The sequence below is a fragment of the Nannobrachium achirus genome (assembly GCF_963921795.1).
Source record: "Nannobrachium achirus genome assembly, chromosome: 16".
NCBI classification, from domain to species: domain Eukaryota; kingdom Metazoa; phylum Chordata; class Actinopteri; order Myctophiformes; family Myctophidae; genus Nannobrachium; species Nannobrachium achirus.
In genome coordinates, this window is record NC_137823.1 from 36,296,672 (window position 1) to 36,321,485 (window position 24,814).

The 24,814-nt window shown below is 43.3% G+C and overlaps 1 protein-coding gene across 1 annotated transcript in view; it reads left to right on the top strand.

Moving 5' to 3' along the window:
- plcb4b (phospholipase C, beta 4b) overlaps nucleotides 1-17,813 on the top strand; it is a gene marked incomplete at its 5' end in the record, with an annotated part of 75,002 nt that extends 57,189 nt beyond the window's left edge. Inside the window, 13 exons of the mRNA XM_080744884.1 lie at nucleotides 3,459-3,663; nucleotides 5,412-5,500; nucleotides 6,022-6,175; nucleotides 7,504-7,553; nucleotides 8,039-8,104; nucleotides 9,252-9,367; nucleotides 10,001-10,076; nucleotides 10,794-10,969; nucleotides 11,833-11,934; nucleotides 12,108-12,165; nucleotides 12,956-13,042; nucleotides 14,420-14,456; nucleotides 17,463-17,813. Of these exons, the coding sequence (XP_080601010.1) occupies nucleotides 3,459-3,663; nucleotides 5,412-5,500; nucleotides 6,022-6,175; nucleotides 7,504-7,553; nucleotides 8,039-8,104; nucleotides 9,252-9,367; nucleotides 10,001-10,076; nucleotides 10,794-10,969; nucleotides 11,833-11,934; nucleotides 12,108-12,165; nucleotides 12,956-13,042; nucleotides 14,420-14,456; nucleotides 17,463-17,539 (1,293 nt within the window). The 3' untranslated portion in view covers nucleotides 17,540-17,813. The remainder of the gene's footprint in view (nucleotides 1-3,458; nucleotides 3,664-5,411; nucleotides 5,501-6,021; nucleotides 6,176-7,503; nucleotides 7,554-8,038; nucleotides 8,105-9,251; nucleotides 9,368-10,000; nucleotides 10,077-10,793; nucleotides 10,970-11,832; nucleotides 11,935-12,107; nucleotides 12,166-12,955; nucleotides 13,043-14,419; nucleotides 14,457-17,462) is intronic.
- Between the last annotated feature and the right edge of the window lie 7,001 nt (nucleotides 17,814-24,814).

The window sequence follows — 24,814 nt, forward strand, 5'->3', positions numbered from 1 at the left end:
TGTGAATACCCCCACGATTTATCTGGTCCATAACGGGGGAAAGAGACAGAGAGGGAGGGAGAGAGGGATGGAGGGAAAGAGGGGAGGACGGAACAGAGTAAGGACTGGTGTGAGGAGAAATGAGTGTGACTTAATAAGGATGAGAGAGGAAACTGACGAATAAGGAGAGAGACGGAGAGAACAAGGGTGTGAAAAAACAAACGTGTGACGGGAACAAAGGGAGGAAGAGAGAGATCCAACGATACATGAAAAAAAGGTGTTGGATGGAGACAGGAATAGAGAGATTTGGTAGAGTGCCTAAAAGAATCTAAGACAGAACATGACATGAAGAAGAACAGATAGTTTGAGAGAGAGAGAGAGAGAGAGAGAGAGGATTGAACAGAAGACGCAGAGATTTTTAGAGGGAGAGAGAGAAGATTGAAAGAAAGAGTCAGAGAGATAGACAGATGGAAAGAGGGAGAGTGAGGGAATGTGTGTGTGTGTGTGTGTGTGTGTGTGTGTGTGTGTGTGTGTGTGTGTGTGTGTGTGTGTGTGTGTGTGCGTGTGCGCGTGTGCGTGCGCGTGCGCGTGTGCGTGCGCGTGTGCGTGCGCGATAGTGCTGTTCTCAGCAGAATGAGGAGTCTCTCAGCCATGACTGTGACTCCAGTTCCCTAACACACACCATCAATCACAGACTGCCGCAGTGCTGCTACACACACACACACACACACACACACACACACACACACACACACACACACACACACACACACACAGTAGCTCTCTCTCTTTCGTGCACAGTGATACACACACACACACACACACGCGTACATCATTAGACATGCACATACACACAGCTGCCTGAAAAGTACAGTAAGCTACACTCTGCCAACACACACACTCACATGCAAATGTGTGTGCACGCATACATTTACAATCACGCACTCAATAGACAAACACGCAAAGGCACAGACACATACACAAAAATGTGTGTGCGACGTACACACACAGTCGCACGCACACACACAGAGACACGCGTACACACACTCAGCCCATCCTCGGTGTCCCTGGGTCTTTATCTCACCTTCACTTCTCTGTAGTTATTAATCATCGGTCCTTCTCCATTCACTTATCTGTGTACACAAGGCCACCTCTCCCTCTCTCTCTCTCTCTCTCTCTTTCTCTCTTCCTCTCTCTCCACAAAACACACACACACACACATACACAGCTGTATGAGATCGCAGCATTCCCTGCTTGTGTTCACAGGGTATATACAGTATGGTGTTGTTAGTAGGGATGGGAAGATAAGTGATATTATCGTTTATTGTGATAAAAAAAAAACACTCACGGTAATCGTATCGTGGAGTTTTAATTTATCGTGAAATCGTCCTCTGTCATGCACTGGGATCAATTCACCTTTTATTTGCCGAGCTGCATATCTGGTACCATTTACTGTGAACCCTCTATTGGTAAAACGTACTTATTATATACGTACTTGATACCGTTTTTTTTCACTCTCTATCAAATGTCGTTGACAAAAAATTGCCGATCTACAAGCTCTCAACTCGGCACACAGAGACGATATATTGATTGATTGAATACTTTATTAACAATAGTGCTGTCCAACGATTAAATATTTTTATCGAGAATAATTGCATGATTTATCTAGTTAATGGCGCGATTAATCTTAAATAAGTCATCCGTTTTTATCTGTTCACAATGTACATTAGCTAACTATTAACATTGGCATGGAAAGATATGCTGGCTTTGTGCAAAATACATGATTTTTTTGTAGTTACTCTGAGGACCCCCTGGGGGTCCCAGACCCCCTGTTGAAGACTCATGTGCAAAAGCTCTGAAGGGCTTGTTTCCCAACATCCACTCACATCCACCCACATGCTCGGAACATCCTCCACCCAGCACCACCCCCTCTCGTGACTGCATTCTCACTGCAGGACTGTTTTACTGCACTGGATATTAAAACACCTACGGTCACACTACACTGCATTTATAGTAAATTACCCACAAGCCCTGTAGCTGTGTGTGTGTGTGTGTGTGTGTGTGTGTGTGTGTGTGTGTGTGTGTGTGTGTGTGTGTGTGTGTGTGTGTGTGTGTGTGTGTGTGTGTGTGTGTGTGTGTGTGTGTGTGTGTGTGTGTGTGTGTGTGTGTGTGTGTGTGTGTGTGTGTGTGCCTCATCGGTCTTCTCTCTCTCTCTCTCTCTCTCTCTCTCTCTCTCTCTCTCTCTCTCTCTCTCTCTCTCTCTCTCTCTCTCTCTCTCTCTCTCTCTCCCCCCCTCTGTTCTTTTCCACCCATTCTGTCAACTCTTATTCTCTCCAAATGTTCTTCACTGTGCTTTCAACTAACCCACTTTTTCTGACGCCATACCTCCCTCCCTCTTTCTTTCTTACCCATCCTTCCTTCCTCCCCCTCTCTCTCTCTCTCACTCTCTCTCTCTCTTTCCTCTATGCCTTCTCTTTCCCGCGTCTCCCTCACACCTCTCTTCCTCGTCCCTGTTTCCCTCCTTCTCTCTTCCCTCCATTTCTCCTACCACCACCTCCCCTTCCTCTTCTTCACTATCTCCCCCTTCTCCTCTCTCCTCTCCTCTCCTCGCCCTCTCTCTTCTCTCTCCTTCTCCCACTACCACCATTTCTACTCCACCCCTTCCCCACTCCTCTATCTCTCCTACCCTCCCTCCTCCTCTCCGTCTCTCCTCCCTTATTCATCCATCTCCTCATCCTCTCATCACCCTCTCTCCTTTTCCCTTTCTCCCACCATCACCCTTTTCCTCTCCTCCCCTTCCTTCTCCCACTCTCCCTCTCTCTTTCTCCTTCCTTTCTCTCTCTCTCTCTCTCTTCTGTAACTTCAAGAGAGTGTACAAACGGCTCCATTTTGTTCTGTTTGTACACTCTCAGAGTTATGGGGGGTCCTTGAAATTAAACAGTTTGCAAAGCAATGGTATAAGAAGTAATTGTGTTATTGTTGCCAGGGGACTGGAGTTCACCCAGCAATAATAGCAACAGTTTAATGCAAGGGTCTTCAACAGGGGGTCCTCAGAGTTACTACAGGGGGTCCTCCAAATATTTGTGTGATAGAAACCCTTTTCCCCTTTTTTATATTAACCACTTGAACCATAGTGTCCATATTCTGAGAACTTTAGCCAAAAATAGCAGATCTATAAGCCTGTAGATCGGCTATTTTCAACTATTCTTGTATAGAGGGGAAAAAGAGCAGACTAAGTACACAGTAAAAGGTCTAGTTTATTAAGTAATGACGGCTCAAGTGGTTAAATATCTGAAAACACAAATTGACATGAATTCAAAATACACTGATGATTATGCTGTCAAACGATGAAACTATATGGAATCTGCTTCATCTCTCTCTCAACTAAGGGTCCTTGTCCTGAAAACGTTGAAGACCCCTGGTTTAATGGTGTTCATCCCTCTGTCTCTCTCCTAACCCTCTCTCTCTCCTCTCTCCAGGTTATCCTACCAGACCTGGCAGTGTTGCGCATCGCTGTGTACGACGACAACAACAAGCTGATCGGCCAGCGGATCCTCCCGCTGGACGGCCTGCAGGCCGGGTACCGCCACATCTCTCTGAGGAACGAAGGGAACAAGCCTCTGTCTCTGCCCACGGTCTTCTGTCAGATCATCCTCAAGACATACGTGCCAGACGGCTTCGGAGGTGAGCAGAGAGAGGGATGGAGGGAGGGGGGGGGAGAGAGAGAGAGAGAGAGAGAGAGAGAGAGAGAGAGAGAGAGAGAGAGAGAGAGAGAGAGAGAGAGAGAGAGAGAGAGAGAGAGAGAGAGAGAGAGAGAGAGGAGAGAGAGAGAGAGAGAGAGAGAGAGAGATTACATAGGAAAAGGTACAGTTTCATGACGGTACAGTGCACTGGTACAAGGTCAACTAAAAGGAGATAGAAAAGCACTTGGCTTATTTATACAGGAAACCATTGAAGTATCTCATATAACATTGAATGACAGACGGATAGTACTATGCAGTAGATATAGTCAGGAAAGGGAAAAAAGAAAGCCTGAAAAGGTTGAGAACCACTGAGGTAGAGAAAGAAAGGAACAAGCCTCAGTGAACTGCTCCCCCATCTTCTGAGGAGATCATCCTCAAAACACACCAGATGGCTTCATAGGAGAGAGAGAGAGAGAGAGAGACAGAGACAGAGAGAGAGAGAGACATTGGTGAGGATGGAGGGAGAGAGAGTAGAGGGATGGATGGAGAGTGGGCCTACTGTAGGAGGAGAAGCACACATGCACATGCAGAGATGTGCATGATTACTTCAATGAACAGGCACGCGTGCGCACACAGACACACTTGGTATGGGACGGCTGATGCAGTATTGTATGGAGATATTTTATCTCAAACATGGACGCAGATACACAGGTACGGTATATGCGTGTGTGTGTGTGTGTGTGTGTGTGCGTGCGCGTGCGCGCGTGCGTGCGTGCACTCCCAGCTGGCCCTGTTGTGTCCCCCCCCCCCCCCACACACACACACACACATACACACAACATAGAATTTGTCACTGTATTGAGGAGCTTGGTTGATGTTTTCTCACGAGGAGAGAGCAGGATAGGAGAGAGTAGATGGTGATGAGAGAGGTACATCTCAGTTTCTCTCTCGCTGTCTGTCTCTCTCTCTGTCTCTCTCTCTCTCTCTCTCTCTCTGTCTCTCTCCCTCTCTCCGCCTCTGGGTGCTCTGCCTCCAGTTGGTTTGAAGCCTTCAGAGTAATGGCACGGAGAGAACGATAATGGCAACACTGCTCTGCAGTGACAGGCAGCATCGTAGGACTGAACTGAACGACACATTTGGACTTGTCATTAGACAGAGCCAAGGGGCAGCAGCAGCACAAGGGCTCCAAGTATCCATTAACTCCACCGACTATTAGCTTTGTTCTTCAACACAGCCCTGCACAGAGGCCTGAACTCACAGCTCGAGAAGAAATGTCTGTTAAAGCAGTGATCTTATCTACACAGTGCACATTGAAGAAGTCTCTATATCGTCGTTGTCGGGTGAAAACCTTGTATATCCAAAACCGTTCGTTTTGCATTTTTCATTTTTTAAAAATGATTTAAACTAGTGAAAACAGACGATCTACGAGCACACAACGCCTCTGTAGATCAGCTGTTTTCACTACTTTTGTGTGATGGCCTTGTATGATGAAGCAGTGCTTTACTTTGCGAAAGAATGTACAAATTTGAAACTTGGAGACACAAGGTTTCTGCCCGACAGTGACGATATGTATGTCTCAAAGACCATTCATCCAATTGGCTTCACACAACAGTAATACAGAATCTTTGGAATGGAACCTATAACTTTTACATCACAAGGCAAAGCTCTACACAACACACTCCATGAGTGCTGTGTGTGCGTGTTGTGTGTTGTGTGTATCTCACTGATTAACCATGATGTGTTTTCCAGCTATTGTGGACGCCTTGTCAGACCCCAAGAAGTTCCTGACCATCGCAGAGAAGAGAGCAGACCAGATGAAGGCACTGGGGATTGACACAGTATGTGCACACGCACATGCATGCACACACACACACACACACACACACACACACACACACACACACACACACACACACACACACACACACACACACCGACCGACATGCGGCACCTCCGCGCAGTCCAAGTGAACACAGCGAATCGCTCCCTACCTCCTTGCCCACCACTGGCCCCCACTGTTGTGCGTAGGTTCCTTGGGAAACGCCAGGTCGCGGAAGTCCACCCACCGTTGCTCCGACAGCAGCTCTGTGATCAAGCACACGGCCACAGAAGTTGCAAATGCTCTAAAATCTGCACCCACTACATTAACACTGGTAGTTTATAACGGGTGTAGTCGTTAGTTACAAAAACAACACTGGCATCTCACTGCCACGCCGCCATTCTCTCTGGTGCGCCCACACACATGCACACACTCGCGCATACACATACGCACACACATGCACACACACGTGCGCACACACACGCTTAACTGGACCAAGAACCAGGCTAAATGAAATCCATGATTTCCTAACCTCTGCAGAACGACATAGCGGACGTTCCCAGCGGCAGCTCCAAGAACGACAAGAAAAAAGGGAGAGACGGCACGGTGAAGGCCAACGTGACTCCTCAGTCCAGTTCTGACATGGCCCAGACCTCCAGCAACACCCAGAACAACACAGGAGAGAGCAAGAAAGGTACACACACACACACACACACACACACACACACACACACACACACACACACACACACACACACACACACACACGCACGTTACAGACAACATTATTTGACCACAACAACAGTGGTGCACAAGTTGGGTCGTCATGACTAGTATGGGTCAGTATTTCTTGGCCATTGATGAAAACGGTTGTGCATCGTTGGCGTAGAGGTAAAACACTCACTCACCACAAAGACATAGGCACTGAAAACATTCTTGTACCAAAAGGCCTTTCCACAGATTGTAACTTTATTGTTTGATTCTTATTTACATTTGATTTCTTACTACATTTTATTATTTTTCATACATATATTAATACCCTCATTATGCCTGATGATAGTACTTTTAACAGTTTTGTTCTTTGTTTTTGTTTTTTTGCTTTTCAATATTGCCATCTCGGCACCTATTGCACGCCTGTCCACCCTGGAAGGGGGTCCCAACAATTCAGATTCTTCCCAAGGTTTCTTCATCTTATTTTTTCTCCCCACTTTCTTGGGAGTTTTTTTCTTGCCCCATTGAGGTTGTGAGGACAGGGGGTGTTGTTGGCTTTGTTTGTTAATGCTTGCTTTTGTCACAGGGCCTTTACACAATTTAGACGTTGAAAGTTTGTCGTTCATTCTCTTAACCACTTGAACCCTAGAATTCTATTCTGGGGGTATTATCAAGCAAAAAGATTGCAGATCTACAAGTCTCACAAGTTCTACAAGATGTGAGCTTTTAGAGCGACAATTTTCGGCGATGAGATTTAGTGTAAAGGGGAGGAAAGAGCGGACTGAGCACCGAGCCATCACCGGTCAAGTTTACTAAGTGTAGAGGGTTTAAGTGGTTAATGTTTTTTATTCACACTGCACTTGTTGCACACGTCAGCATGTTTTTGATTTGATCTGTTGTTGATTATATATTGTTCTCTGTTTTAAGTAAAGCACAATCATTATTATATCGTTGCTGTTGGCATGCAGAAACCTCTTATCTCCATATGATAACCTTTTTTCTGTAAATTAATGCCCTACTTAACCATACAACTGCTTCGCACAAAAGTATAACAAATAGATCTACAAGTGTTTTGAGCTTGTCGATAATCTGCAGTTTTTGCAATTCTTTTATATGAATCCTGAAAAGTAACAGCTTTGGACATATGAGGTTTCCACCCGACAGAGACAATATCATATAAACTTATATAAACATACAAAACACACATGTCTTTATGTCAACATGTAGTGTATACTTTGCAGTGCTCTTATCTACACTTATCACACTACTTAATTTGTTCACATACTAATCACGTTATCTTATCTGTTCCAGATAATACAGTTGTGCCTAATGTCAGCATCGATGACTTGAAACAAATGAAGGTTGGTATTTTGACTGCTGTGCTGACCCCTACAGAACATTGGGGTATCAATTGTTTACTGTCAAAATAGTTTTATCTACTTTAAAGCAGCTTAACATTTGTCTTTTATCCCTTATGAAGTATTGTTTCGTAGTGTTTTACCCATGTCAATGTAACCAAAAAACTAAAACTAGACATTATACTTTAACAGTCCTAAGCAAGAGATAGCAGCATACCAGGGTTAACCCAGTAATGTCCTACCCCGTTCTTGTCCACCAATGATAATTCATCTTCACTTTCTATCCTTACTACTAACATAAATGTCAACCACTTGAGCTGTGGTGTGCAGTTGGAATGGCGTTGACGACTGGACACTTCCTTTAAAAACACATTACACACACAGAAGGCCATCGTTTGTGGGTCCTGGTCGATGTTCGAGGCTGCACGCGTCTTGTTGAATCTGTCCATTACAAAGCGTTTGTAATCTAATTGTCTCTCTCCCTACAGACGTACCTTAAACTGATTAAGAAACAGCAGAAAGAGCTGAACGCTTTGAAGAAGAAACATTCAAAGGTGGGTGGATCTGTTGCACGACAGATCTGTTAGCCATACGAAAGATCAATTACACCGGACAAAGACCTTGAGACAAAGAGCGAGGGAAGTAGAGAGATGGATAAAGAAAGAGTAGGAGACAAAGAGAGGGATGGAGACCGACAGAGAAGGGAGGTGCTACCTTTGATCTTGTACACACACAACCACACACACACACACACACACACACACTAGGGCTGGGACGATATGAAAATGTCATATCACGATTATTGTGACAAAAGAAATTTACAATATTATCGCGATAATCAAAATCCATTATCCTGGTGCGGAACATTTGCCAATAAATAGCAGATCTACAAGCTCACAGCACGTCGCGTAGACATTTGATAGGGAGGGAAAAAAGACTGTATCAAGTATGTATATTTGTACCTTTTACCAATTATAGAGTTTAAGTGGTACCGGATATGCAGCTCGGCAAATAATGATGAATTGATCCCAGTGCCGATGGACAATATAACAATAAATCTAAATCTCCACGATATGATTATCGTGAGTGTTTGTTATCACAATAAACGATAATATCGCGTATCGTCCCATCCCTAACACACACACCTGCCATAGCTTTCACTTAATGCTCAAATGTACAGTGACGAAAAGTACCCCTACAGCAGCGGGGACTGAATTATTAACAGGGATCTCCATATCTCCATATATGGGCATAAAGGGATTTGGTTCCCCTAACATGACAGTGATGTCAGAGTGTGAAAGTCAGCGTGATGTCAGAGCGGCAAACCCATAGACCGTAAAAAAGCGTACACGGACATGATGTGCCGCTTCGTACCTTTGGTCGCAAATAAATTAAGCCCATATCTGTGAATATCTATGGGTACCAGGGGTCTCCATATTTGGGTAACTGGTCCGATATACATCACTGGCCAGATGGCCAAGACATGGCGCGAGGTCGCTCTTCGCCCTTAGGCCTGACTGTGGGTTTGCATGGGGAGGGGCTTTAGCTATTCTAGCTCACTCTTAATAGCCTGCTGCGTACGACATCTGCTAAAGATCCAGGGAACAAGAGAAAGGAAAAAAAACGACTCCCGTCACTGACTATTCTAACAGATATCATGTGTTGATTTGACAACATGTCTTCTGTTTCCCTCCTGGCCAGGATCAGAATGTCATGCAGAAAACCCACTGCTCGCAGGTGGACAAGATGGTGACTCAGCATGACAAGGAGAAGCTGGCGCAGGAGAAACTCCTGGAGAAGGCCATCAAGAAACGAGGGTGAATGGGAGAAGCATGAACTTTCTAATGCCATTTAGGCCTGAACGCAAATCTGTGACACTTTAAATTTGAACCACTTTAGCCGTTATTTTATGCTTTAACTATTAAAAAATAGCAGATATGCAAGCTCACAGTGCCGCGCTGCGAGCTTGTAGATCTGCTATTTTTGAAAAACCGTGAACATTTGTGCAAGTCTTTGAATATTTTTGACTCGACCCTATAAATGTCTTAAAAATCCTTCTTCTAAATCAGTGGTTCTCAAACTTTTTCATGTCAAGGACCGCCAAAATTACATATATTTGGCCACGGACCCCCATCGCAAAACACGTTGTTCCAGGGACCACCCAGAAGCAAATATTTGAGTTAGAAATTAATGTTCGCTTTTAAAAATATATATTCAAAGACTTTTCAAAAATAGCAGATCTACAAGCTTGCAGCGCGGCACTCGGTGCCGCGCTGTGAGCTTGTATATCTGCTATTTTTCAATATTTAAAGCATTAAAAAATTCACAAAGTCACACAAAGGTAGAAGATGAGAGGTTTCTGCCTGATTACAACAACGATTTGAAGTGTTTTGTTTTGTTGTTGCCTCTGGTCCCAGGCTCAGTGTGTCTGGTCTCTGGTGTCCCTGCAGGGAGAACAACTGCCAGGAGCTGAAGAAGGAGACAGAGGATAAGATCCAGACGTTATCCACAGACCACAAAGCCAAGGTACGTCTGATGCATCTTCTTAAAGGACAACTTAGTTTTTTTACAACAAGGGTTCATATTTTAGATTGTAATTAGAGAAGAGAAGAGAAGAGAAGAGAAGAGAAGAGATGGGTGTTAAAATGTTTTCATTTGCTTACTATTGTTTTAGCGATTTTAGTATTTTGATTTCAGTGGGTGGGGGCATGTGTACAAGTGGCCAAATGGGCAATTTCTATGTTACTATTTACACCAGCCCCCATAAGTCACATCTGCCCATGAAAGATTGCGGTGCATCTTGGGAATGGGCTTATTGTGTCTAAACAGCCACTTTGCATGCATGCCCCCAACCTAGCTGGGGGCATGCATGCAAATAAAAATCGTTAAAATCACTAAAACGATAGAAAGAAGTAAATGAAAACATTTTAACACTCATCTTTTCTTTTCTCTAATGACTATCTAAAATATGAACCCTTGTTGTATAAAAACAAAGTTGTCCTCTAACGCAGTCAGAGCTTGTATCTCCGCTAACTGGGAGGCCAGGATCAATCAATGGCTGCCGGTGACTGACCTCTTGTGTTGTGTTAATGTGTGTGTGTGTGTGTGTGTGTGTGTGTGTGTGTGTGTGTGTGTGTGTGTGTGTGTGTGTGTGTGTGTGTGTGTGTGTGTGTGTGTGTGTGTGTGTGTGTGTGTGTGTGTGTGTGTGTGTGTGTGTGTGTGTGTGCGCGTGCGCGCGTGCAGGTGAAGGACATCACAGCGCAGCACACTAAGGAGTGGTCAGAGCTGATCAGTGGTCACAGCAGTGAGGAGCAGGAGATGAGAGACGCTCATGTCAGCCAACAGTGTGAACACCTCAGAAAACTACTGACCTCCGTCCAGGAGCAACAGACCGGCCAGCTCAAGCTCATACACGACCGGTGAGGATTGGACCGCACTGCTGGACCGTATGTTGTTTGTTGTCTGAACCAGTGGTTCTCAACCTTTTCAGGCTGCGACGAACACTAAGAGTTGACCCACAGGTTGAGAACCAGTGGTCTAAACAAGCAGGAGTTTTCAAACTTTGTGTGTCCAACTTAAGCAAGCAATTGGTTGTGCCCAACCAATGGGCAAGTCAAACTCTCAAAGCACAGCTGTATTCTATTCATAGCTGAAATAGTCAATCTACCACCTCGCAAAACATCACATTGTGACGCCTTGTGCCCTGTGAGCTTGTAGATATGCTATTTTAGCCTCTTTTTCTTTTCTTTTTTGCAATAATGTGTGGTTATCCCAAAATGCCAAGACACGCCTGGTTTTGTCTCACTGTTGGGGAATGGTTAGTTTCGCGTGGCCAGACTGTTGACTTTGCAAATGCAGTCTGAGGTAACGTAAGAAGAATGATGAGTACCCAGTTAAAGCGGAAGTGAAGCCTCCTCCTCACTTCCGTTTCTGTCTCACATCGTGCACATTTATTTATCCTAATATAAATAAAAAACATCTAGGCATATTTAGCTTGCTGCTTAGCAGAAATGACATTTTAGAATATATTTTCTTGAACGGAAATGCCAACTTCCATTACTCGCCGTTCAGGAGCTGTAGTTCCAGACTATATAGCTTTCAGAGATTGCGGAATGAATAGTTGTCTGGCTACGCGAGACTAGGGAATGGTAAACTTTCAATAATATAAGACCCGATTGAAAATCTGATATGATATTGTTAATTAATAAGACTGTGGAAATGGAACTTTAAGCGTTCAAGACTGTAGGGTCAAAACATTTGTCTGTCTGTTCCTTCATCACAGGCAGAGTAAAGAGATGCGTGCCAACCAGGCCAAGTCGTCCATGGAGAACAGCAAAGCCATCAGCCAGGACAAGAGCATTAAAAACAAGGCTGAGAGAGAGAGGTGGGACGCACGCACACACATACACCAATGTTTTTAAAAGCGAAAATAGCAATTTTTTGTATTATTAATGTTATTGTTATTATTATTTGGCTTTAAAGACATGCTCAAAATAGTGATGCTGTGTGGAAAGTGGTTTAATGTTTGACCTTGTGACTTCTGCCTTTACTTTTCAGGAGAGTGAGAGAGCTGAACAGCAGCAACACGAAGAAGTTCCTGGACGAGAGAAAAAGGGTTGGTCCCTCACTTTGTTTTACTCCTCATGTACAGAGTGTTGCCCACAGATTGAGACATTACTTGAGGTGTTTGGAGATTAACTATCATTTTCAAAAAACATTCCCCAGAAAGCTAGGATTTCCACCAAAATAAATGCAATGATTTTACGGATTAATTTAATTAATGAACAAAGGAAAAGTTTAAGAAATTCCATAAATTATAGAAAACACAAGTAGTGAAATTAGCCGATCTACTAAGCTCACAAAGCAGCACGAAGCAACCCGTTGTGTGCTTGTAGATCTGCTGTTATCACTAGTTTGGAACTTTGGATCCTGAGCAAACATCTCATTTCTCTTTTGGGTCACAAGCTAAAGAGTTTGGGAACCAAAATATGTACATAAGTAGCCTAATTTTCGCCGCCCTCAGCTGTCGCTTGATGCAAACATGCACGGCGTTATATCTGTCCGTATGGGTCTATTTGTCTCCATGCATTTGCAGGGACGCATGCGTGAAGTTTGTGGCAGATAATTAAGTCATGGAATTATACCATAATACCATTATATGCTTATTTTTGCTACACTGCCTGTCTTTGGGCATTACTCAAAGGAGTAAGAGACTCATTATTGCGCTGAATGACTTGTATAGGCCTGGAAATTGGTTTAAATATTCTGGAAAGGTTTTGGAAAAGTTTTGGAAATTCATTGGTAAAAACGTGTGGGAACGTGTGGGAAGATCTTTAAATTGGAGTCAAAGTTGACATGCTATGGTCTAAGCCTGAGTTCTCTGTTGATTGTGTTGTTTTCCCCAGCTGGCCATGAAGCACCAGAAGGAAATGGAACAACTGGAGAAGAACCAGAGAGAACAGTTGGACAAACTGGACAAGTTCAACGAGCAGGTGCGAGACAAACACACACGCACGCACGCACGCACGCACACACGCACACACACACACACACACACACACACACACACACACACACACACACACACACACACACACACACCCACAGTTAATTGCATTCACCTGGTGTCTTAAGTCTAAATTGCCCCCTGCTTTAACAGCTGTAATGAAAACATACTGGTTTAGCCATTAGAGTCCAGAGCAGGAATTTCATGGAGGCCACGAAGGCCATGGCTGCTAAGATTGGCCTTATGCCAGGGGTCTTCAATGTTTTCAGGCCAAGAACCCCTTAGCAGAGAGAGAGATAACACAGGGGCCCCCTCTACATATTGTATAAATGTGTGATGGCGATTCTCATCGATTTCATAGATAGATTCATAGACTTTTTCGACACTTAAGCACTTAAATATGAAATCGTTGATACTTAGTAAACTTGACCTTTCACTCTATACTTGGTCTGCTCTTTTTTACCTCTACACCAAACCTATAAGAGTATAGTTATTCAAGCATTTAAATAATTACACAAGGATTTGGCGGCCCCCTGTTGATGATCCCTGCCTAATGCCCTTCAAAACATGATAATGGCCACAGTGGCCTCGATGCCCAGCCTTCACTGCCACTTCTGATTGCACAGTTTTCTCCTAAGCTTTTTTTCCTGTCAATACCGTTTTTAGACACCACTGTATTATGTTGAGATTGTGAATTCTTAACTCCACCTCATCTTCAGATGAGTCTAGTGACTCTGACTAATCCAGGGATGTGCATAATATTTATGTATTTCTTTCCTTTTCTTTTTTTTCACAAATGTACTATGTAACTGAAAAATGTATACATTGAATTAAATTGATTGTTTCTGTGATGGTCTTCCTGGCCTGCCATGGTATTTAGCCTTTTGCCCTCAAAACAATTTACAACAGCAAAGGTCAAGTGGCCTTGCTCCTAAAATTAAGAAATTCCATGCCTGCGATGGACTCAACATTTGTATAACGGTTTTACATACCATTAATATACCACTGCTAAAAATATAGAAGAGGGATGCGAGGTTTCAAGTTATTCAAGCATTTAAATAATTACACAAGGATTTGGCGGCCCCCCTGTAGTAACTCTGAGGACCCCCTATGGGTCCCGGACCCCCTGTTGAAGAACCCTGCCATAGTACATACAGTACTAACACCTCCGGTCTTCATTATCGTATTTTATGTTGCCTTGGTTCCATGCATGCATTTGTCTGCACATGCAAGCATGCATATATTCACTCATCTTTTTTTAACCACCATTTTTGAATGAATGTTCCCGATTTTTGATGCTCATGCCCAAAATTGGGATACCAGGGTCAAAGTGCTTAATTTGATTTGCTTCTTTTTGGCACAGCTTTTGAAAACACACCATGCAAACAAACAGGTTCAAGGTAGGCATCTTCATCTCACTCAACTCTACCCATCTCCTCTACCTTCTTCCCCCTCTCTGTTTCCATCCATTTTGTCCTTATCCTAAACTAGGGATGGGACGATAAGCGATATTATCGTGATAAAAAACTCACAATAATCGTGTATCGTGGAGATTTAATATATCTTGATATCGTCCTCCGTCATGCACTGGGATCAATTCACTTTTTATTTGCCGAGCTGCATAGCCGGTACCACTTAAAACCTCTATAATTGGTAAAAGGTACTTATAATATACATACTTGATACAGTCTTTCACTCTCTCTCTCAAATGTTTTTGCCAAAAGCTCACAACGCGTCGCAATTTGTGAGCTTGTAGATCTGCTATTTTTTGGCAAATGTTCCGCCCCAGGATAATGGATTTTGATTATCACGATAAATAAATTGTGATTTCTATTGTCACAATATGACATTTTCATATCGTCCCATCCCTGTCCTTAACATTCTATGACCCGCTTTCATCTGCTCCTTCTTTTTCCTCGTCATTCCTTTGTTGCGTTTTCTCTTTCCTATTTTGAATCATTTCCATAGCCGATGTGTTCACATTTTCTGTGTTTCTGCCGGTGTCATTCTCAAAGATTCCTCGAGTGAACCGCGGATGCGTAATGCAGCAAAAGAATAGAATAGAAACGGGGGAAGAATAGAAATGAAACGGATACAGCGCCGGGCTGTCTTTTTGAGCGATGGAAAAAAAAGGAAAGAAAAGAAAGAAAAGATGACTCATATTTCCTTTGTGTTAAGAAAAAAAAAAAGCAGGCCCAAGTTTTTTGTCCTGCAGCTCCCGGGGTGTCAGGCAGGTTGGAGTCATTTATCACTGTGACTCAGAAGTCATTACTAAGCAGAAAGAGACAAACAGAAATCCTGGCCGGGGCGTACAGGACCCTCAGCCTGCCTCACCGTCCTCTGCTTTCATTGTATATCGCCGCTGTCCGGTGGAAACCTCATATCAGTCCAAAGCTGGGGTGTTAATTTACATAAAGAAACAGGAAAAGTTAGAATGTGGAGGTAAGAGTTTTCTGCCCGACAGCGACCATATCACAACCTTCTGCAGCGGTCAATACCGCGTGTCCTGAGTGTCCTCAGAAAGGGACACCACGTGTCCTGAGTGTCCTCAGAAAGGGGCACCACGTGCCACTTCAAGCTGCTGAGGCACTGCTGTGCCCCCACACTGTAAACTCCTGAGTGTTCCTTTAACTCTCAGGGCTGTATTTTGATTGTCTTAAAGGAGTAGATCACCCCCAAAATGACTTTTTTCTATCGATTACTCACGCCATGGAGGCTTGAGTTCAATATATATATATATTTATTTATTTATTTGTCGCATTCCTAAGACAAAGATTTGATTATTGTAAATTTACTTCCATTGATTCCGGATGGGGACCCATCCAGAATCAATGGGGATACATTTATTGTTATCAAATAATTATCTTAGGAATGCAACAAATAACAAAATATATTATTGAACTCAAGTCTCCATGGCGTGAGTAATCAATAGGAAAAAAGTCATTGTGGGAGTGAACTACTCCTTTAAGAACCAGCTCTTATGCCTTAACATAACATAATGGATTCTGTTGATTAAACAATGATTTAATCACAGAGTGCCGCGGTATTTTATAGATTTTTCCTTATTTCGGAGGCTCGGAGTAAAAGTGATCAGAGTAAATGTTATCCGAGTACTTCTGGAATTTCTTTGCGATAGTATTTTCTTTCACTCAGAACAGAAAAATGACAATCGCGGCCATCAGTGCTTTGTAACGGCCGGTAGGGAAGGGCTTGTTTTGAACATGAATGTGATCTGGAGTTAGATTAAGAGATAAATCCACTTTTGTGAATCTCATAAAACTGGCCTGTATTGGGAAACTGGATTTCCTGATCACGTTATCTCCCGCTGCATTCTGGGAATTGGAGTGTTTCTCTTCTCAGCAAGGTACGGTTTAATATAAAACCCTATCACACGCGTCAAGCGTGTCAACGGCGCACAGAGACATTGACGAGTTTGACGCGTTGTCAGCATCTGGTGTGTTAACGGCCTGTCCATACTATCTCCGACCACCAAACTTTTTGTCGGATAGTTCCGACATGCAGCTTTCCGAACTCTTATTCGGGGTAATGCTTTTCAGAAGATGCGAGGGACGTCATTTTGTTGTTGAACCGGACCTTTCCGAAGAAAGGTTTGGTGGTCGGAGACAGTATGGACAGGCCATTAAGTTAAGGCATAAGAGCTGGTACTTAAGACAATCAAAATAGAGCCCTCAGTATGTACCTTTCAGTACATTCAATAGAAATAGAAACATGTTATTGTAGAACGATTTAAGCCTTATATATATATACCAGACCGGTGCCCGTTGGGCAGAATAGTCACCATCGATGTCCAGTTGTGCAATACCTGTTGTATCCGTCTGTCTAGCTGGGCACTCTTTTATGCCCATATATGGTGTTCCGTGTCCAGGCCAGTCTGTGATGTCATCTCCAAATTTGAACACTGTAGTGATGTCACGTGTCAGTCAGTGATGTCAGTCAGTGATGTTAGTTGGATTTTGTTGATGTCAGTTGGGCATTGTTACCATGGTGGCGACACTGTTTAGTATCAGTGATGTCAGCATGCAGACAGACGGTCAAATGGTGGACAGACATTCGGTAAATTGATAGTTAGATATCGTCGTTGTCGGGTGGAAAGCTCGTATCTCCAAGTTTGAAATTTGTATATTCTTTAGCAAAGTAAAGCTCTGCTTCATCGTACAAGGCCGTCGCACAGAAGTAGTGAAAACAGCAGATCTACAAGCACACAACGCCTAAATAAATGCTCGGTTGATGGGTGTTCCCCAGGACTTGATACAAGGTGTGCTTTTTTCCCCCTCTACACCTAATCATTTTCGCGATGGCCGATCTACAAGCTGTGTGTGTGTGTGTGTGTGCGTGCGTGTGCATGTGCGTGAGTGTGTAACCCTATGTGTTTTGTTTCCTCCCAGGCCAAGGACATGCAGCAGATGGTGAAGTTGGAGCAGGAGATGGACCGCAGACCTGCCTCAGTGGTTTGAGCGACTGACACCCAGAGACCTGCGCACGCACGCACACACGCACGCACACACACACACACACACCACCACCTCTTCTCCCAGGACTTACTCCCTACCTGCCTATATTGTATGTCTGCATTTATCCTGGTTCCCTGTATTTACGCACACGTATTGTACACGTTCACGCACGCGCGCACACACACACACACACACACACACATGCATGCACAGCAGCAGCCTCCCGCCCAACTTCCTGCCCTGTGCCCTTTCTGAGAACACGCCTACTCTTTGTAAAGAGCCTTGCACCGGACACACACACACACACACACACACACACATCCCTGTCTGATGTAATCAATATCCAGTCATGTTTTTGATCGTCCGTGTGTGTGTGCGTGTGTGTGTGCGTGCGTGCGTGTAAGAATAAGCGGGGGAGGGTGGGGGTATCTATGGTTTGATTTCACGTCAGCACAAAAGAGGAAACGAAAAAAAAGAAAATACTATGTGAAATAGTGTAAACTGTACGCTGCACCGCAGTCCTGTCCTGAGCACTTTACATGTGGTAGGCCAACATAGACAGTGTGGAGAAATGTAGCGGTGCATTACTGTAGGGCAGGGGTCTTCAACAGGGGGTCCAGGACCCCTAGGGGGTCTTCAGAGTTACTACAGGGGGTCCTCCAAATCTTTGTGTGATAGAAGAAAAAAAACTCCTTTTTTATATTAACCACTTGAACCCTAACGTCCATATTTTGAGAACCTTTGCAAAAAATAGCCGATCTACAAGCTCACAAGCTTGTAGATCGGCTATTTTCGGCAAAGAGCTTTGGTGTGGAGGAGAAAAAGAGCAGACTAAGTACAGAGTGAAAGGTCAAGTTTATTAAGTATTGACGGTTCAAGTGGTTAGATGTCTGAAAAGACAAATTGACATGAATCCAAAATACACTGACGATTCATGATTGTGCTGTCAAACAATGAAACTACCGGTATATGGAATCTATGAACAGGTTGTGGGGCTCCCTGCTTAATCTATTTCCTGACTAAGGGGTCCTTGGCCTGAAAATGTTGAAGACCCCTGCTGTAGGGTTTCTGTACTTCAACAAGAATGTAAAAAGAAGTATATATATATGTGTGTGTGTGCGTGTGTGTGCGTGCGTATGTGTGTGTGTGTATATATATACATATACAGTATATGTGTGCGTGTGTTTATGTATGTATACATACATACATATGTGAAATATATAAATCACTGTATGAAGGAGCGGACGAGCCCCCACATCATCTAGTCGTAGCACTGCAACCTGCTTGATTTCACAAAACAATGTCTTGAAGGAAGACTATGAAGGGAGCATGGATGGATGGACGGACGGACAAATGGACGGACGGTACGGTCACATTGACCAATCAAGCATGACGGATGGCCGATGGCGGACAGCACGCAAGGGGGATGCACTATTATTATTCAGTGGCGTCAGTTCAGCAAAAGCTAAGGTGTGGCAACATGACACCAGCCATGTTGCCATACCTTAGCAACAGGCATGATGAATTTATTTTAAGAGGTACATTTTATTTTTTCCCCCTGTAGCCAAGGTATGGCAGCTGCCATACCTTGCCATACCCAATTGACGCCTCTGTTATTATTTATATATACTGTATATAACATAGAGATGCAAAATGTGATGTACCATGCACCATTACAGCGTGTGTGCTATGGTGTGTGTGTGCGCGCCACTCACTGGTGGTGGCTTAATATGATTGGGTGATGCCAAATAATAGGCAGTGTTATAGTTGTTGCAGCGACTATTGTATGAATTGGCCTTCGTTTTCGTGGTCTGAAAATGTGAATGAGTGTGACATGTCCCCTGTGCAAGGTGGTTGCGACGGACATTGTCAAAAGAAAAGTCGCATTGTCGTTGCCATTGGTACGGCAACTCGTCAATGTCTGCTGTCGTCGTCCATCGGTGTTACAGGGGTCTTCAACAGGGGCTCCGGAGGGACCCATAGGGGGTCCTCAGATATACTGCAGGGGGAGGGGGGTCTGAACCCTCGCATCCCTATTCTGGGGGGAACATTAGTTGAAAATAGCGTCTATTTTCAGCGAAGAGGTTTGCTGTACATGGAAGAAGACAGACCACGTACAGAGCCAGAGGTCAAGTTTATAAAGTATTGAGGATTTAAGTCGCTAAATGTCTAAAAACACACATTTAACATGAATCCAATATGTAGTGGGGGTCACTGCTTCATATCTCTCAGATAAGAGGTCCTTGGCCTAAAAATCGTTGAAGACCCCTACCCTAATGGATGGACGTTGTTGGTGACTGTTATGAATACTGGTGAGATCGACCCTATTGGAGGTTGGAGACCTATTCTCAATACTGGCCCCCTGCTGCACATCCTTCGATAGCACCAAATGAATTGGCCAGTCCTTACAATCTGGTGGAATGTCTTTAATTCATGGACTCTTTCAGCAAGGTACTTTTATCCTGTTAGAAGTAATCTCACCAGGGTTGTTTCCCGGTGGTTTAAGGCATCGTTGAGGTCAAGTGCTCCCTCGGCTCCTTCTCACCCCAGCGAAGCCAAGGCTTTGTAATCCCCATAATTTCCCTGCTCAGGGCTGACCTGCTTTGCTGTCTGGGGGAGATTATGCAGAATAACACCAGGCTTATAACACAAAAGCTTAAACACATGGCTATCACACACCAACCATCCCAGCGGGGATTAAAGACAGGATTGGTCTCCCTGTGAGTCCCAGCCCTGCATGGTGACAGTGAAGCAGGTACTGTTTAGATGTCAGTGGCCGTACTTGACTGAACTTCCCCAGTCATTCCCACATTGGTGCTTCTTATTTTGGAGGCCACCACGACACTCGCTTAGACATTTTTCAGTTTTTGTAGAGCGAGAAATGTCGAAGAGGTTGTTTGTTGAAGTATCAATAAGCCGTTAGACATGGGATGTGTTCTTTTGAGGAACTTTGTCAGACGACCCTTTCCACAAGAGTCGCTCGACAAATGTGTCACTCTGTTTTGCCATTTTGTCAAAGGGTCACATGACGAAGTCTAAGCGAGCTTTTAGCCGTGGTGGCACTGTCAGAATATAAGTCAATGCAATGAAAGAATTGCATTACTGAAGGTACTGCTCCCAGCTAGGATTTATGGGCACTGTAGTTGTTATGCACCTGTGTGGTCAGGCTTTCACGTGCACAGCATAGACACTCGAACCAAGACAGTCGTCAGGACAATGACGATACAATACAATAAGACAACACAGGAAGCTAGAAGGGAGGGGAAAGCACCTCTAGATATTTTTTGTGTCCTTTTTTGAAAAGGTTTATTATGCTGTTTTATTCTGCTGTAACAAATGAAAAGGGTAGAAGAGATGCTATTGTATATACTGGAATGTATGTAGGTTAATGTACCCTTCTTCTATTTTATTTTTTATTTTACCATTAATGTGTTTGACGGTTGTCCCTTTGGTCGAGGGCTTGTTAGGCCTGTCAGGCACTGGGAAACACGCTTATGAAAACCACTGAGTTGTATTCTTGACTTTTCTGCATTTTACTGTATATGATTTATTTACCCACTCCCCAGTTCTGATCTGACAGTATCACACCACAGTATAATGCCCTCACCACATATCTAGTGCAGAGATACAAGTTTTGTTTTGTTTTTCTTTTTTCAAAGTGCTTTTATTGAAACCTCCTATGCTTTCAAACGTGCCACTCGGATGTCTGTTAGGACGTTTTAAATTATTTTATGAAGGATAAAATGACAAAATTAAGGGGTTATTTATATAAAGGTATATATAAATAAATATACATATAATATATACATATATTATATATTAGATATAGCGTGTAGTTTAAGACGATATTATGTTTGTTAGAGGCTTTTTTTGCACTAGTCGAATGTTTTTCTGTTGTGCGACTAACTGTAAACTTTTTGGCTCTCTAGTTTGTTGAAGAAAGCACATTATTTTTGCAGTCGCTGATTCGGTCTCCTCGTTTTCTATCTTATCTTTTATTTTCTGTTTTCTATTTTAACTGTAGCTTGTCCGCGGACCGTTCTGTGCGTGTTTTTTTTTTTTTTTGTATTTATATCGTATTGTTGGAACTTCTAGCAATGAAAAGAAAAGAAATGTTGTTATCCAGCTCCTTTAATACTGTTTTATAGTATGTGTACCAAATAAAAATATCCAGATGGAAAATGAAACCTGCTCGCTGTGGATTCTTCATTTCCGTTCATTAAATTTGTTTTTGTCAAAATGCCAGTTTTTAGATTCCCGCCAGGGGACGCTGTGGGCGCAGAGGGAGTGTTCCCTCCTCCGCGTCATCAGCGCCCACACCCTAGGTGGGGTTGGCGATAGGGCCTTTCTGTGTGGAGTTTGCATGTTCTCCCCGTGTCTCCTAGGGTAGATACCCTCACAAAAACATGCAGTAATCCTGGTCTCTATAATGCCATCCCCTGGCCAGCCGGGGCGCCTGATGGAGGGGAAAGGAACTGGTTGGAATAACGTGTTCCTTCCACGTGCTACGTCCAAACAGGGGAAATCCCTACTGTCAGGTGAAAAGAAGCAACTTGGACTCCTCGTGCATAGAAGGAAGCATGAGGTCAGTCCGTTGTCTCCCCAGGCGCGGCAGAGGGAGAGCAGAGCCCAGGATTAAATCAGCAATTGGCACTGGGTGAAAATGGGTTACAAAATCACGGAAAATGCCATAGTTTGTCTTTATAGTCAAGACGTCTGCCTCAAGGCAGTGACAGAGTAAGTATTAAGTGGCAGTAAATGATCCGGTATTGTAATCAATAAAATGTTGCTCAGTGATGCAACCATGCTAGTTTTGAACTATTCGACAATAACCATATGATGTATAATATCAGACCTGAGCTGCCCATTTAAGAGAAGACAACAGCTAATGGACTTTTGTAACACCACTAGAATCTTCATTTGGAGTGTATTGTTAAAACTCAGTGTGTCTCATTGCACTTCATAAGTTATATGTCGTTGCTGTCGGGCTACTACTAAGTGAAACTATGGGATCTGTTTGTCTCTATCTGTATGTCACTCTGTCTGCCACTCTGGACACCTGAATGTGCTGCTTTGTCATTTATTTATTTATCCATTTTAAAATCACATGCTGGGTCTATGAAATGTGCTATATAAATAAATGTCACTTAAAGGAGTAGTTCACCCCCAAAATGACTTTTTTTCTATTGATTACTCACGCCATGGAGACTTGAGTTCAATAATATTTTGTTCTATTTGTCGCATTCCTGGGACAACAATTTGTTTACAATGAATCTACCCCCATCCAGAATTACCACTAATAAACATAAAAAAGGTATCATTTAATTAGTTATATAATAGTTTGATCACATCGACTGAACAATTGCAGTGACAGTGAAAAAACAAAGGAGGATAAGATTTTTTTTAAAGCATATCTTAGTACATGAGTACATTAGTACTCATGAGTGTCTGTGTTGCTTAGTGTGTGTTCTATTGCCCTGTCTACACTGCAGTAAGCTATATGAACTTAAACCCTACCTGATGCATAGCTTCTCTTCTCTTCAAAGTGCAGTGCACTTGTTTTTGCACATCTCTCCCCACATCCAGTGGTGGAGAGTAACAAAGTAGCCTACATTTACTTATGTACTCAAGTCATTTGTATCTGTACTTTGCTTGAGTATTTTTTATTTATTTTTGCCTTTGTGACCTTCACTCCACTACATTTAAAAGACAAATATTGTACTTCTGACTCCCAAAACTCCTTTAAAGAAAATAGCCTACTCCAGTACTTTAACTCAGTAGAGCAACCAAGTCCTGTGGTTGAGTACTTTGTCCACCACTTCTCATCTACTCTGCATTGATTTCAGTAAGGAGTCAAGGACTGAGTTTTTAATGAAACTCTGCGCCTTTGGACTTTCACCCGAGAAAGAGAGAGTGGAGAGAAAGAGTATCATGTAATTGTTGCTGCCTGTCTTGTCAGAAAGCCAAACCCCTTTTTGATTGATTGATTGATTGATTGATTGATTGAAAACTTTACTTTATTAGAAGTTTGCATAAGAATACAGTTTCATGACAGTATAGTTCACTGGTACAAGGTCAACTAAAAGGATAAACAACTCGAGAAAGCTTTTGGGCTTGTTTCAATTGAGGTCCTTTTTTTAAACTAAAACAGTATTATGCAGGGGAAAACAATATATAAAACAAAACAGTCGTAAAACACAATGCAAATAGAAAGGTCAGGGGATGTAAGGATAGGCTTTGTTTTCTTTTACCAGTTTCGAGTAGCAGCCACCTGTACGTGGCTCTTGGAATAAAACAACAGCCCAACGTCGCTGTCCATGGTGCTGAAGTTGCTTTTCCTTTCTCCCTCGCGTCGCTTGCTTACGCTCAGGCTCAGCGACTGTGGTCTTTCCTACAACTGTGAAGCATTAAAGTTCACTGAGTTATAAAAATTTAGATAATTAAGTTGAATTATTCCTTGAATCATACTGAGTAACCCGCGGTTATTATACAGCTTACAAAATGAGCCTGTATATGCCTACATTGTTGACCTCCATTTGATGTTTTCTCACCGAGTCTATTCACTGTGTTTTGTAATGGCCTACCATATTTGCATGAGAATTACTCTCTACAATATGAGCGGAAGAATATTGACCAATTATTTTATCTCCTTTGTCCTCACTTGTCTCTTGGTGTCAAACATATAGCCTACCTTGTTGGTTCAGCATTTAAATTACCTGAAATGTGTGCTCTTGTGCGCTCAAACTTTTGTTGCTCAGACCCACGCGCCTCTCCTCTGCACAATGCTTGCAGCTACACAATGCATAATCACATTCAGCGAGAGCTAATTAGATTCATATGCCCCAGACCCACTCCATAAACCGGCGTCGCACTCTCTGGATCCCGTTATTATGTTTATAAGCTAATAATTTCCATTAGAAAGACTGGACAAAGCGTAGTAATGAGGTTTGCGTTGTCCTGGCAACTCCACGGCTTCCACTGACTATAAAAACAGCGGTGAAGGCTGTCTGTCTGTGGCGAGCGCTGATGATCTGGGAGAGAGGTTTCACTGAAACCTGCTCCCTGCATGCGCCACAGTCTTCCCGTAAACCCTATTAGGCCTATAACTGATCTAACAACCCAACACACAACGATGTCTAGAGGACAAAGCGGTACCGAGATCCTCCTGGAGGCCATGTCTAAAGATAAAGTCCACTTGGCGAGGTTCATCCTCGACGCGCTGGACGGGAAAATCGTAGACTCCAGGATGGAAGGCGCGCAGACCCCGCTTATAACCTCTACTCTTT